This window comes from Colletotrichum fioriniae (genome assembly GCF_027942845.1).
Source record: "Colletotrichum fioriniae strain IMI 355084 chromosome Unknown scaffold_11, whole genome shotgun sequence".
Classification (NCBI taxonomy): Eukaryota; Fungi; Ascomycota; class Sordariomycetes; order Glomerellales; family Glomerellaceae; genus Colletotrichum; species Colletotrichum fioriniae.
Genome location: NW_027076847.1, coordinates 482,702 through 498,540, shown reverse-complemented (window position 1 = coordinate 498,540; position 15,839 = coordinate 482,702). Strand labels below are relative to the sequence as shown.

At 49.2% G+C, this 15,839-nt stretch overlaps 2 protein-coding genes across 2 annotated transcripts; one reads left to right on the top strand and one right to left on the bottom strand.

Moving 5' to 3' along the window:
* Positions 1–6,476: 6,476 nt before the first annotated feature.
* On the bottom strand, positions 6,477–8,035 carry N0V96_008765 (uncharacterized protein; the record flags this gene model as incomplete). The annotated part of the gene is made up of 5 exons (XM_053188697.2): positions 6,477–7,099; positions 7,160–7,308; positions 7,412–7,535; positions 7,600–7,729; positions 7,796–8,035. The coding sequence occupies 5 exons, from the start codon at positions 8,033–8,035 to the stop codon at positions 6,477–6,479; spliced, it is 1,266 nt and encodes a 421-aa protein (XP_053053463.2).
* Positions 8,036–10,491: 2,456 nt separating this feature from the next.
* Positions 10,492–11,329, top strand: N0V96_008764 (uncharacterized protein; the record flags this gene model as incomplete). The annotated part of the gene is made up of 3 exons (XM_065758446.1): positions 10,492–10,522; positions 10,744–10,750; positions 10,876–11,329. 3 exons carry the CDS (start codon positions 10,492–10,494, stop codon positions 11,327–11,329), a joined length of 492 nt encoding a protein of 163 aa, XP_065612839.1.
* Positions 11,330–15,839: the final 4,510 nt, after the last annotated feature.

The following is a 15,839-nucleotide window of genomic DNA, read 5'->3' as shown; positions in this document are numbered from 1 at the left end:
CATTTTGTACAAAAATGACTACAAATTCACTTACCACGTGGCCTAGATGGGGCGTGGTCAACATCATCCCGGCGCAAAGTTTGCTGCTCTATAACGCTAATTATATCATTCTCCATGTTGGTTGAGACCCAGGTCTCGTTGTGGCCCGAGCCATCCTCTTTTCGAAATGAGGCTGAACCTAAATGACCTTTTGACTTTTATCCCGCATCTTGAAGCCATCTAATGATGTAATCAGTCATCTGTCATTGGTAGTCGCGAAATTTGCATTCAAACATAGAGCTAGGTCTCGACATAGTCTCCCAGATCGAAGCGAAACACTCACCACCTGTCAGCCTAGTCTGCTGGTATACATGCTCAATGATCTGAGCTCAATATCCATACCTCTACATCGATATCCTTTCGTCCCCATTATTCATCTCATATGTATTGTATCTTGGTTGCCTGATGCGGGGCTGTCAGTCTAAACTTGATTACACCGCCAGGCAGTGATCGATGTTGGGCAGCGCCGTCACTTTTCTCGCTGCCATTTTGTGCAAATTTTCACTTTTCCCAACTCATTGATATATAATGACATATTAGTGAGTCCATGGATATCCTGGGAGTGAGATGGAAGATTGATGCAAAGAGCCGACTGTCCTTGACAGGCTGAACCGCCTCGCTTCTCGGCGGAAAACTTCTAACCCGCAATCAGCCATCGCGGCCACACTGTGTTGCAGAATTGCTGCATCCCACTCTCAGAAACGCTTTGATCTGATACGTGGACTGGATCCCTGTTTGGGGACCATCAACCGAAAATGGTAGACAACCAAGGATCTGTATGCAGATTCCGTGTTGGTTGGACCAACAACACTGTCCAAGGCCAAGAAGAGGGGTAATCAGGCTCGACTGTCTCTTTGTCTTTCAAAACTCTCGAGCTTTCATGAGAGTAGTGTTCGACGAGCTTTGGTTGAATTCCTGTGGTCGTTAAACTTTGCAAAATGTGTGCGGATAACAACACGAACGCGGTGGCTCAACCCTCAACGGCGGCGACTCAGGCAACGCAATCGAACAACACGACCGATCATGAGGTTGTGATCGTTGCTGAAGACCACGACGAGAGCGACGCTGCATCAAATCTTGGCAGCGTGAGTAACAAACTGTTTGACTTCTCATCTTTATTGGTACTGACTGGTTGAACCAGACCGTCGCATCCTCGAGTACGAGTGTCAGCAGTTCTATCCTAGAATATAGAATGGAAAACGGGAGAACGTATCACGCATACAAAGACGGCAGTAAGTTGGAATCTACAGTCCACTTAAGCACATGTTGTTATTATTCTCTGAAATTGACTCATGTGCTCATCAGAATACTTCTTTCCGAACGACGAAAGAGAGAATGATCGGCTTGGTAAGGCCACCGCGATTGAATTCAAGACCTACGATGTTGACCTTCTGCTACTATGGTAGACCTCCAGCACAACCTCTTCATCTTGACCTTTGATAACAAGCTCGCGACCGCGCCACCCAATGATCCAGGATCGAAGGTCGGCAATGTTCTCGACGTTGGGACTGGTAGCGGTATCTGGGCCATTGACTTTGGAGAAGAGCACCCTGATGCTGAGGTTTGCGGAGTCGATCTTTCAGCTGTTCAGCCTGAGTTGTGCGTGAACAGTGATATCCAGGGCCCAGATTTGACGGGATACTACAGGCTAACGCGAGTATCTAGTGTGCCACCAAATGTCAAGTTTGAAATAGACGATATCGACCAACCTTGGACATTCTCGAAACCATTTGACTACATTCATAGTCGGATGATGAATTCGTCCATCAAAGACTGGAAGGCCTACATCCAGACGTGCTTTGAGTGAGTAGCAAAATTCTCTTCTTTGGAATACGAAGCGAACATAAAGTCATCAGATGGCTAAAGGTAGACTGCAGTAATCTGAGTCCCGGAGGCTGCTTGGAGCTGATAGAATTCGATGCCGTGCCAACGTCAGATGATGGCACTCTGAAGCCTGACTCTGCGATAACGAAGTCGGCTACTTTGCTTTTCGACGCGGCAGCCATTATTGGTCGACCATTCGAAGACATTAGCAGGATGAAGGATGTCCTGATTGAGACCGGGTTCGAGGACGTCCACAAACAGCTCTACAAGTGGCCGACAAACTCGTGGCCCAAGGACCCGAAGTACAAGGAGTTGGGGATCTGGAATCATGAGAATGCCATCGCTGGCTGGGAGGGCTTCTGCATGGCTCCGTGCACTCGGATCCACGGCTGGAGCAGGGAAGAAGTTCTCGTTCTTATGGCAGAGGCCCGGAAAGAGTTCAAGGACAGGACGATCCACGCATACTTCAACATGTGAGCCTGTTGAATTCCGTCTTCAGGTCGCAATTACTAACTGCGTCTCAGCTGGTCCATCTACGGAAGGAAGCCCCTCGCTTCTGGACCCTCGATTTAGTCTATGAATGTCGGTTTGGTTGACTCGACAGGGGTTTTCGATCAGCGAGGGGTGAGCGGGAAGTCAAAGGGGTAGATTCACAAAACAGCTTCGGCTCTAATGACAGGGTATGAGTGAATTCCACGGCAAGATTCACAGTGAAAGATGGAGAGGACTTAGCACGACAGTAGCTAAAACAATTGACTTGCTTTACTTAAACTCATGATGTAAGATATTGAGAGACTCGGTAGACGAGAGCATGCCCCACTTCCTCCGACTATCATCTGTTCTCGATGTACCAGACTAGCCATGCTAGACCGAAGTTTGTGACTGGAAGCCAATAAGGCATATCAGCTCGCATCTGACTCCAGTACCCAGAAGACGTCAGAAAGCATCCAAGGAACAGGGCAAAGATCCCCCCTCGAGTTTGTGGCAGCACGAGTAAGATGCCTTCTGCGACCATCAGAGCTCCGATGTATTGCATATGAAGCTTGATTGTGCGTTGATCAGTGAACGGGTAGAGTGGATGGAGGTGGGGCGCCGTTTTCTGAGACTTTCGATAGATTCTCTCATGAAGCGTCTTGAATGGCCAAGGACCGAGCCTAGGAATGCCGCCGACGAAGTATTCGAACGCGAGAATGATGCGAGGGATGGCGAGGAGAATGGAGGCCATGATCAAGGATATTACGGCGGTAAGGTAGATAATGATGCCTTTCCTCAGAGAATGCGTAAAGGGAGCTCTTGAGTCAAATCATGCGACTAGGATTCAGATGATAATATCTAAGAGGCGGGGTGAATAGGGATACCTATCCTGGGGCGTCCGGGGAAATGATTGTGTTCAAAAGTCGTTCAACGTTGATGATGTAATGGTGGCGCTCACCACTCAAGTTGTGAGACATAACTACTGCACGTGAGCGTAATGGCCTAGTTCCGAGATCAAGAACAATAACAACAAATCGAATGAATTCGTGCCTAGTATTGAATCCCAATATGTTTTGAATAACTGAAAGTTGGTCTTTGGAGATATTATGGCTTGATCATTCAACTATCTGGAAATTACTTCTGCACTTTCGCGATCTCCGCCATTGTTTCTGTAGCTCCCCGGGCCAATATCGCAGAGTCTTGTCCTCCAAGGAGAAAGCGGACGCCTAGCTCGTTAATAGCCCAGTCATGCAACCCATGGTTGTTGTAGATACCGGCTAAGCCCATGATCTTGCCGTGTTTTTTACATGCCCGGCTTACGATCTCCATAGCTTCCCGGAAGACTGGACTTTGGAATTGGCTCGGCGCGCCTAATTCAATGGCGAGGTCATTTGACCCGACGAGGAGAACATCGGCGCCTTCGACGGAAGCAATCTCATCGATATTTTCAATGCTCTCCTTCGTCTCAATCATCAGGAATACAGTTGAACCGTTGGCGTTCGTCTCCAAGATTATGGTGCTCTGTGGCACAGCCTTCAACGAGAATGCGGGCAGTTGGCCAGTGATGGACCTCTTTCCTTGGGGCGGATATTTGCATATCGAGACGGCGGCCATGGCATCAACTTCAAGTAATTGTAAGCTCTTCTTGCCCACCGAACGGACACGGAAGCCCAGGTAGGACTTTCTTGTGGGGCTTACCGCGGCTGTGGATGTGAGGAAATACAACTCCCATTGCTCCTCCATCGAGAACCTTTTGAACAAAACCATTGCCGCACTGGTAAGGTACCCTGACGAAGGGCGTCATACCCAGTTGAAGACCAACGATGCAGTGCTGACTGGCCTCATGAATGGACAACGTCGAATGCTCGAGATCAATGAAGATAGCATCAAACCCTCCATTTGCCGCCAAATGGACAATTTGTGTATTCGCCACAAGGCGAATGCCCATTGCCTACATTGTTATGTCAGTAAGGCGAGTCATATTGTGGCTTTCTTCTAGATTAGAAGCATACCGTGCATAGCTTTCCCGACGCGCTTAGGCGAGTCAAGCTGTTGGATAGGAGAAAAGCCATTTTAGATGGATAAAAAATTACTGATTTGTCAACGTGCAGCACTTCATCATGAGGCATCATCTAGATGTTATTTACTATTCATTGCTCCCTTGGGCCGAGGATAGTCTCAGCTTACTTGTTCATGGTTCGGGTCCTCTTCCCGCCAATCTGATCGATTCGGCCAGTCTTCCCGATGGCGTGCAAGTGCCAAGTGGAGACTCGGCAGCCCGCGCCGTCGCCAAATCGGCGAGGGATGCAGATTAGCCGGAGCATCTGAGCCGTCATTTTCTCGCCGGTATTTGAGTGGTCAATCCAAAAGAGCGCGAGAAGTCTCGGAGTCTTTGCTTCGCAAAAGTCTGTAGACTTGCTTCATTCCAGCTTTGCCACAATGTTTGGACACGTACAGCCCGGTCCTCCGGACCCCATGTTCACCCTCAAAAGAGATGCAGACAACGACACAAGCCCAGAAAAGGTCGACTTGGGTGTTGGTATATACCGTAGCGAAGAGGGTAGTTACCAAGAGCTGGAAGCTGTCAAAAAGGTAGTGTCTAAATTTCTTCTACAATACCAGTCACAACGACGGGCAAATTTGGAGTAAGAACTGATCATAACGTAGGCCAAACTGAGACTAGACGAGTTGAACTTAGGGCATGATGTAAGACTTTTGAAAATGTCGTTTTGGAAAGTAGGCTGAGAGCTTTTTCTAGTATGAGTTGACAGTAGGAGATGCGGATTTTCTCCGACTTGCCGCCGCAGTTATGTTTGGCGCGCACAGCGATGCCCTTCAAACTGGCAGGGTATGTGGTTGACATGATAGTCCCTCGGTCAAAAACACTAAACTTCGACATCCAGGTTTCTTCAGTTCAGACTATTTCGGGGACAGGGGCCAACTCCCTGGGAGCCCTCTTCATTTCCAAAGTTATGGAGCCGAAACCTAGAGTCTACATTGGAGTTCCCACCTGGGGAAACCACATCCCAATTTTCCAGGATGCTGGTTTGGAAACTACCACATACCCCTATCTTGATGCGTCACAACATGCCGTCGACTTCACCGCCCTCCTCGATGCTGTACGATCGGCCGCGCAAGGCAGTATTTTCGTGTTGCAAGGTTGCTGCCATAATCCTACCGGTGTCGATCTAAGCCTTAGCCAATGGGAGGAATTGGCTCGTGAGATGGAACAGTACGGGCACTTGCCGTTCTTTGATACAGCGTATCAGGGTCTGGGTGACGGGCTTGACGAAGATGCCTCAGGTGTACGCATATTCATGAACGCGGGGATTGAGATGTTGGTTTGTCAGTCATTCTCAAAGAACTTCGCATTGTATGGGGAGCGGTGTGGCGCCCTCCATTTCGTTAGCAACTCGCAGAAAGTGGCCGCGAATGTACAAGATAGACTTCGAAGTCTGATCAGGCACACGTACTCATCAGCTCCGGCCTATGGTAGCCGTCTTGTCAAGATCGTACTCAATGATGCTGACTTGCGGAAAGAGTGGTAAGTCGGTGTCCAAGGAGTTCATGTTTCTCGCCCGCTAACAACCGGCTTTAGGACTTCAGAGACCGATGGCATGAGAAAACGTCTGAAGAGAAATCGCCAAGCTCTGTACGACGAGCTTGCGATACGCCTCAAGGTACTTTGTTCCGAAAGTAGGCATATGTGCCAGGATTGACTTTAAGTAGACACCCGGAGATTGGTCATATCTGGTGAAAGAAAAGGGGCTTTTCTCGTCAGTAGTTCTATGTTCTTAATGATGCATGGCTACATTGCTAATGTCGTGTATAGATGCCTGGCGCTGTCACCATCCCAGTGCAGGGAGCTTGTTGAGGCGTATCATGTTCATCTCCCAGGATCCGGAAGGATCAATCTTGCTGGTTTGAGCGAAGAAAATGTGAAGCGCGCAGCACAGGCCATTGACAGGGTCACCAGGACACATGTGAATGGGAAGCTCTGAGTCTGCCATAGGTTCAGAGAGGTTCTAGAGAATAGGTGACTGTACCACTTGGTGCACGATTCTGTACTACCTCTTCTTTTATTTACTTAGATGACAACCACGACGTACAAGTACAATAAGTAGAAACTCCTAGTAAATTTAGGGAAGCTCAACCTCGATCAGACTCTCAACGCCTTTGCCACCACCCCAAATCTTGACAATCTTCAGTCCTGCAATTGTCTCCAATAAGTGATACCAGTCACCCTCAGTACGCTCCTTTGAGCAAAAAAGCGTCAGCATGACCATGTCGAGAGCCGATGTCTCCCACCATGCTCCTGTAGAAGGGATGACATTCTCATTGATCAACAACTTGCTGTACCCAGGCTTCATAGCAGCCTTGATCTGCTTCAGGATAGTCTCGCAGACGTTATCCGGCCAGTCATGCAGACATGAGTGCATGTAGTAGGCGCGAGCTCCCTTCACGGGCTGCTCTGTTAGAAAGTCATGGCCCATTGGTGTGATTGTTGGCGTAAGCTCTTGGATCTGGCTAATAACGACTGGGAGATCCTGCAGGATCAGCTTGCCTGGCGCCTCAGGGAAGTACGAGTGGAACTCAGCCAAGTCATGACCGATGCTGCCGCCAATGTCCACCAAGAAGGGCGCGTCGGCGTCCGTGCTAGCGCCCTCGATAAGTCTCTCCTTGACGGGGAAAAATTCGGGGGCCATCCAAGGATTACGACCCTGGCGGTAGCCGGACATGTGGTGGTTGAAGTGAGTACCGTCTATGTAGATTACATGTTAGTGCCCATATGTCACCAAGGGATGTTGGTAATTGTACTTACATCCAAGGTCCTGCTGCCATGCAAACATATCCTTGTCAGTGTTGTATGCATACATCATAGGTGTGTCCTTGGCATCAGTGGGGTTCTTGAAGCCCCTCTTGCGAGAGTACTCGTGGAATCTCAAGGGCCCAGCGCCAGTGCAAGATGTCCTTGAGTTTTTAAAAAGTCAGCAAAAGAACTAACAACATGCAACAGGGTATCTCGATATGTAAGGGTAAAGAGCCCGAAGAGGAGGTAGATAGTTCGACTGACATTGCGATGTATCCATCTCCAATCATGGGAAGGCTTAACGACTTCGAGAAGTTGGTAGGTTGGTACTCATCGAGGCTTGTTTCCTTGATGTAGCCCATTGCGCCAAGATGGCGCATGAGACGACCTAAACAAAAATGTGAGCCATGTGAGCAGCGCAAGAAGGGGGCTCATTTTGCTGAGTAGCTTACTCAGTAGAGCCGGATCTACACCGAGAGCTTCGGCAAGCTCCTTCACCGTTTGTGGCCTATCACCGTTCTTGGCCATAAGTCTCCAAAGCCCTGTATCGACGCCGAAATTGATGCCGGCAATTGCACCGGTCTTTGATGGAAGTCAGTTATGACGAGTAACATGCATAACAACTGATGTGACCAGCGGAACACCTACCTGTGCCCAGCAGTGCTTGATCATGGTCTCTCTTGGAGCCTCGAGAGCTTGGACTATGGAACGAGCCTTGAGAAGTAGCTCGTGACGCGCATGATTGTCATCGGCAGACAAAGAGGCAATATTTTCGTTGAGGTCCTTGAGAAGACCAGGGACGGCTCCCAGGTCGTTCGGACGGGTGGCGATCGCCGCATCAACAACGGTGAACCCTTTGGCGCCGATGGTACCGTTTGTGGAAGACATTATTGAATATACAGACGGATTAGAAGTGCAGTGAATGGTGAATGAGTGAGATCTTAGCTGTCAACTGGCATGGCACTTTCAGGATGTGTACTTATAATATGCCTCCCATGAACTTTAGCGGGGTTTTTGCTGAAATCAGACGGGGGGGACAAGACACAATCAAGATGAAGAGTTTCTCCACGTTAAGCAGTTTCTTCTCTTCAAGAAACCAGCGATCTTTTTGCGGCGTTTCTGGAAAGAGAGTCAGGGGGAAACAAGGGCGGCGGAACGGGCGTTAATCTCTCCAGTACAGAACTCGGAGAATACTTGTCAAGTGCCAAGCACATTTCACCCGCTGAAGGTGTTTGGCCGAGCCAGACGAGGCCTCTCTCCTGACTCCGTATCGCAATCTATGTCACTGTGACAGTCTTTCCAAGCGCAAGCTCGCAAAAGGCCGACTCACTGGTACAGTACCCCGGCGCATGTGACCGGGGCCCCGAGTCACCGGCCCCACCGGGAGGAACGTCCCGGACCAGGTTGTTCTGGCACCTGGACAAATCTTTGTTGGTTCAGTATGCGCCAACCCAACTTTTATTGTAAGCCAGAGTTGCGGCATATCAGCACCCTAGTAGCTGTATTGGTCAGCCCTCATATACGTACGTCAAATCGGCGCCGAGCGGCCTGCGTCCAGCAGTTGGTTTTGTCCTGCATTTGGGAGTTACCATACAAAGTCTAAGCCTGCATATCTCGAGCACAAAGAATGGACCTGAGACTGCACGCCACTATCTCAGCTTCCCGACGCAAGGGTTTCTGATTCTTGGCAGTTGGTACTCAGCCAGGGTCTTCACATAAACGAGGCAGCTTCACGCCAACGAACATCCCATATTCCGCTTTCATCCGCTGACTTGGGGTCCCGCCTGGACCAAAGCAACGGGCCAAGATTGCTTCCAAGCGCCAAGGTGATGGGACTGCGTCCAACAAAGAGATTATATCCAACTTTGGACATGATCCTCTGTTGCAGTGCAACTACCATGGGCAAGGAAGCCACGCGGCCCATGCCGAACCATTCCCGCCGTCTCAACAAGAACCCAAGAAGCTGTACGGATACTCCGTAGATGTATACGCAATAAGATGATTTCTTTCCTCATGCATGTTGCAACTTTGGAGCAGCCCCCCTGGCATGTCGTTCTTATTGTTGTAGAGAATTAGTTACTTTTTGCGCCTTCGGCGTCGCAACCTGTCTGCTGGCCGACTTTTTCTTTCGTCAACGGAACCCGAGTTCTTCGGGGACGGCCCGGGTGGGATGTGGGATTCCCTCCAAAATGAGCGAAGCTACAGAACAGTAATCAATACAGAGCGATGGATTTGAGCTGAAAGTTTAAACTTCTTCCTGAACTGGAGTCTGAACACGAGTTGACTCCGCCTTCGACCAGCGGCCTGACACACGACAACCCCTGACTATTATCCTGATACCTAGATAGAGGCTTGGGCAAGATCTGCAATGCTACAATTCTTCGGCCAGTTGACCTTGGGTTTTGGGTTGACGTTGAAGAGATGTTCTGCCAGCAGTCGGGCCGCAGCTTGCTTTGCATTTATTGCGCAGCAATCTGGCTGCGAATCCATCAAACCTGTCCTATTGCTTAAGGCATAGTTACATGCGTGCGAAATCATCAACTTATTGCCTCCTGCAACTTCAAAATGTCGGCTTCGCCAGCGGAGGAATCAGATGCGTGGAAGGCCCAGGAAAAGGGACCAACGATTGTTATCGTCTGCTGGGTCGTGACGGCCATCAGCACAAGCTTCGTTATTGGCCGTGTCTATGTAAGAGGGAAATAATGAAGAAGTTCCAAAGCGACGATTGGTTCATCGTCCTAGGACAGGTATGTTTCTCATCTTGGAGATTTTCTGTCGAGAATAAGTCTTCCTGTATTATCTTTTTGCATACCAACTTGATCTAACTTATGGTATCGTCCAGTTCTGCGGTTACATCTCAACGGCCCTATCTACAATCGCGGTAACCTACGGTAATGGGAGACATATGTCTCTCTTGTCGATCGAGCAACAGGAGGGCGCCATCCTCTGGACAACAGCAGCCTTCTGTCCTGGCATCATGTCTTTTGGTCTCCCTAAACTAGCCGTTGTCTCTTTACTGGTGCGATTGATGAACCCTGGCAGATATCACAAGTGGTTCTTATGGTGGATGGGAATTTGGTGCCAATTAACGTTATTCGTAACGGCCGGTCTATTACTTGGACGCTGTACGCCGGCCAGGTCGTTGTGGGATTTCTCGGTCAAGGGAACATGCTTTGACGTCAATATCCTAGTGGCCTATTGCATTTACGCAGGATGTAAGAACAAAGTCATCCCCAATTAGAACCTTCTACTTGTTGCTGACACTGTTCCGCTGCTCAGCTTTCTCGGCTTTCGTCGATGTTTATCTCGCCGTATACCCGGCAATAATTCTCTTCGGTCTCCAAATGGCCACCAAGAAGAAGATCGCGCTGTCATGTGCGCTGGGTATTGGTTCAATGTAAGAGAGCCCACCCTTTTGGGCAATTGCTAGCTTTCATGAGTCATGCGACTAACAACTTGGGAGTTCTGGTGTCGTTGCTATCTACAAGACGACCCGTATACCATCCCTTGGAAGCAAAGATTTCTCATGTAGGGCCCTCTTTTGGTGTCTTTGATACCGGGAAAATCTATACTGACAAGTAGTCTCCCCCACGCAGACGATACGTCTGACCTGGTGATCTGGACAGTGTAAGTCCGATGTTTCTTTTATACGATATCTAGCCAATTCCGTGACATTGCTAGTGGTTGTTGTTACCCTCTCCTGACTGACGGGTATTGAAATATTATAGCGTCGAGGGCAGCACCATCATCATCGCAAGTTCGATACCCGTCATGCAGCCCCTTCTCGAGCTCATCCTCCGACGCAATCCTTTCAGCTCCGCCAAGGACTCCAAGCAAACACCTCAATATTACGAGGACTACAGCTCCCATAGCAAGTCAAGATCGCGCGGCGGAGGCGGCATTGAACTTGGACAGCGCAAGCCAAAGGTCAAGCCAAAGGATGAATTGGGTCTTACTATTGTCGAAGGCGACAGCCAGGAGAATATTCTCACGCCAACGTCCGACACGAACCAAGACATGTTTGCTTCATCGGAAGCTCCAACTCTGATATCTGTACAAAACGACGCTAACCAACGCCCCGCTGACGGAAAGATTATGCGGACCGACCTTGTGAGCATCACGTATGAGGAACAAGGACCGGCCCATGACACTTCGGCCTCGAGCCGGTGGAAAGCTATTTGAGAAATCCATGCCGGCGTGAAGTTTGAACTTGGGATTTGAAAACAGAAAGGAAAGGAGAAGTTTGAGAAAGAAAAATACTCATTTGAGGTACAAGGGGCTATTCACTCTGACCAAACATGAAGATAAGGGCACAGGATGAGGTCAAAAGGAGCATCCAACCCATTTTAGTAGAGGTTTCCTGCTTATGTCAATTCACCTCCTTCAGCCCAATTGTTCCGTAAACCAAAATTTAGGTTTTGATGTCTTAATCCATTTCGTCAAACTTTTGGGAACGCAATGTTGTGTCCATCCTTAATCATCGAATTTTCACAACTCTGGGCAGATGCAAAAGGGCGACGTGGGAATAGGCCTCTAGTCACCACGCAAGATATTGATATCGAGTGAATGGGAAGCCGATGCAACGATGTAAGGTCAAAAAATGTTGGAACGGTCGGCGTGCATTGTCTTCTGCCTTCTTCTGTGACGGGCTATTGCTTGCTTGCTTGCCAACCATTCGGCGTCGTTCGGCGACGACGCGCCACATCTCGCCGAGACTACTGTTTCGGAACAATTTTTGGAAGCTCCGCAGGTGTGCTCAGTGCTGCAACGGGAGCGGGACTAATTCTCTCATCTTCAATGAAAGGTCGATGGCTGGCTGGGGACCGGTTCCCAGGAGGGAGTGAGGGGCAATCGCTAATTCGTTACGCCGGATCACGGCAGACCGTTTTCGTCGAAGACAAGCACAAAGTGGTGCGGACAAACCGAGATTACGTTAGATGATTCGTACAGAAACGTTTTCTGTTTCCCTAATTTCCGCCACCCTTACTTGCCTTGTCTCACCCATGCCCGGATTCGATGGTTTCGGAAACGCGGCGAAGTGGGGCCGTCCCGGCGGGGGCCCCGAGTGAGCATATGGGCCGGAAACCGGGATGTTATCACAGGTAAACTTGGGGCAAAGTCACTTGGTACCTAGGTTTGATGCGTGGACAGTTATGGATGAGTTTTAGCGTAAGTGGCCATCAGCCTTCAGAGTTCAGCTTCGCCTGGGTAAAAGAGGTTTAATTTGATTCCTTACCTATTTATCTTCAGCGAGCAATAAAAAACATGACTTACCTACTAAAATATTTTTGCAGTCGAGCAATTCGGCCTCAGACAGACATACTCATTCTCGGTGAAGTTTTAAAATGACCCGAAAAGAAAATTGAGAATATACTTAGGAGGGTCATAGGTGAAATTCAAAAATAAAGATGGTAAATAACGTGCCATCAAAGCGAAGAAATCTGTCTAGAATCATGCGCTGAGTGGATGATGGTAAGCTCTTGAAATACCTATACCTTTGGGTCTCCTACCCAATGATGGTTATCTGATGAGGGATGTTTGTACGTCCGTACTCATCGAAGTGCTGGTCTAGAACGGTTACGCAGCGACTAGCCGCTCTTCGGGTTCTCCCAGAAGCTAGTTCCCGTTTCGAAGGGCCGACGCCTGCCAACAATACAGCTGGCCCACGTGCTGCCCCGGGTCTAGTTCACCGCATTGGTCTCAGCGCGGCCAGTCTACACAGCTTAGGACTCCAGACAAGTAGTAGCGTGAATGACCAGGATAGAGCGGCTCAGTCTACGTCCAATGTGCTGCGATGTGGCACGGATCGCACAAACTGGTTCCATAGGCACCGTACCGGCCCGTCAAATCGGCTGGACGGGTACGGACGAAACGGAGTGCGCGAAACGTATGCGCGGAGTTTGGCTGCCTTCGATCCCTTCACTGCCTGTAGATAGGCTCATGGTGGCACCAGACCAAGGATTCTAAGGGCTCAGCGCATCTTCCGGTTTGTTGGAAGAATTCCACTGGCCGTTGTCTTTTCGGCTTCCCGAAATCGAGTCCGATCCAGCAAGGGTTGCAAATAAGAGGCATCCGATGATATCCTTAACCGGCGCTCTTTGAATCCAAGAATGAATTCGGCGAGTGGGGCAAGGATGACAGATCTCAAAGCAGACGGTGACACGGGTGATCTCTCGCATCCAAGACAATACTCCACGTTGCAGGGGAAACAGCATGTCAGCCGACCAAGACACTCATCTCAGACCCCTGATGCAATGAATATGCAGAACCTGCTTAGACGGTAATCTTCGCTCCAATTGATGTTCCCTTTCAGTAGCGGTTGGCATGGGAATTGTTTGTCCGACGGGTTCCTGCAAGCCATGTCCAGCTCGTTGCGCATCCCTTTGGAGGGCGTCTGCCTCGCCGTACTTGCGACCTTGCAGCGCTTTCACGCATGTGTAAGAGGGTCGGTCGGCCGATGGGCGCGACGTTCAAGGATAAAGTTGGAGCATTTCCGAATCCGGACGATGAATTCGGTATCGTACGTATGTTTAGTTCGAAATCGGATAACGGAACCAAGGCTAGTATGATTCTCATCTCCCCCTAGGAGTCAGTCTGTCTCAACTAGCCCGCGCGGGCATTCAGCTTCCATTTCATCCTCTTTTATAATTCTAGACGCCCACTTTCTCGACGGGGCTCAACAGCGTGTGAGAAGATGTGACGATGGATGATGGCTCACTTTCCGACCCCAAAGGCGGTAACAATCATAGTATGTCATATCTCGGATCTTGAATTTCAGGACCCCAAAATCGAAACATGACCACTGACCTTTCTGGCACGAACTTAGACGACGGGATGGGTTACCATTTTGACCGCCGGCGCAGTACTAGCTGCTTCTCTTCATCTCCGAGTCAACATTCAGGGGAGGAAATTACAGATTAGCGATTACTTCCTATGCCTAGCGTGGTGCTCTGCAGTTGCAACTGCGTCATTCGATATCCAGTTCACAGTCATGGGCGCTTTACATCAAAATATCAAAATCAATCTCGATGGATTCGACGGAAATGACGACGAAGTTATGTTCATTATGAGGGTAAAAAAACGCACTTTCTTCTTCATCAAATTAGGTGTGCTGACACTACATGCCTGAAAGTTGTTTTGGGCCAGCAGTATACCATTCTTTACGACGTTCTACCTCTGTAAAGGAGCCCTTCTCGCCGTCTACGTTCAGATATTCCCAATTTTCATGTACTATCGACGAATGATGTTATGGACGGCGATAGTCTACTGTGGGCTGGCGTATCTGGTCAGCATGATTCTGCTTTTCACTATTTGCCTGCCTCTGAGTAAGAACTGGTGAGTTGGTCCGGCAGTGCAGAAACCCGTTTCTCGGCATTGAAATTAACTTAAGCTCTCGGTTAGGTCTATCGAAGATCGGGTCGTGGGAACAGAAAATGTTATGTGCTCGGCCTCATCTCCCGCCATTGTTTTCCAAGTCGGCTGGGCATTGCATTTCTTTGGAGACATCTTGAGTAGGTATACGCCCACGTCTTTCAACTGGAAAATCTACTGATCTCCTACCAAGTTTTCTGCCTCCCTTGGCTTATCCTACCTGATTTGAAGATCAAGAGAGCCCTCAAAATCGGCGTTTACTGTACCTTTGGTCTCGGCATCATCAACATGACCTTTTCTCTCGTCCGCTTCATCACCATACAGACTGCATCGGTGGAGGCATTGCCATTCGGCTTAGTTGGTGAGTACTCGAACATGTTGAATGCCTCTACAGGCTCTTTGATAGATGTTTGCTGATGGCTGAACTGCAGAACTTTGGAGCGAGCTAGACGTCAACATTGGTCTTTTAGTCGCAACGTTACCATGCCTAAGACCGTACTTCCGATCGAACCGAAAAGCTGGCTATTCGGACAAGTCTAATGCTTATAACTATAAATCAACCGTCAAGACGCTGCAAATAACACGCATGAGCAGATTTGATGTCGTCAGCGAACCAGCATACGACCTCAATATCGACCTTGAGCATGTGGCAGCTTGCTCAACCACTACGCAATCACAGAAGTCTAGCGAGACGGTGTAAGATCTTGGAGATGCAGAGATTTAGAAGACAGCCTGATGATACCCCAGTGCCACCAGAAGGTAGGCCAGCATTTGAATAAGCGTGGTTTGGTACCGAGCGTGAAGGCCATATCGATTGAACTACACCATTGAGGTGTTGTTAGACGTAATAAATGCCTTATCATCTTATGACTAGTAATTCACAACATTTTGTCATACCTATTACAGTGCATGTGTTTAGCTGACATGCTCCTTCTTTTCACTCCTTGGTATTCTGACGAAGAAAGCACATATCAAAGCGCCTGACAGAGCGGTCGCCAGGCTCAGCCACCAGATAGAACGCAGTGCCATTAAGTCGAGGGAACCCCCTGGCTGGCTTGTGATCTTCTCGCCAATAGTGTCTCCCAATGCTGCGAGTACAGCGGTGGACAGGTTTTGCGCAGTGATAACCAAGCTCCCTGCAGCACCTTGGTACGATCTGGGCACGTTCGACGTAATGAACACGGAGACAGCTGCGAACGACATGTCCGGCCCAAAAGTGCTTACGATGAAGCAGGGAAATGAGAGCGCCCAATAGAGTGTACCCGCTTGTTGAGGTAAGAAGAAAGCAGGTCCCGTGGCAAATGCGAGCATGCTTCCCATC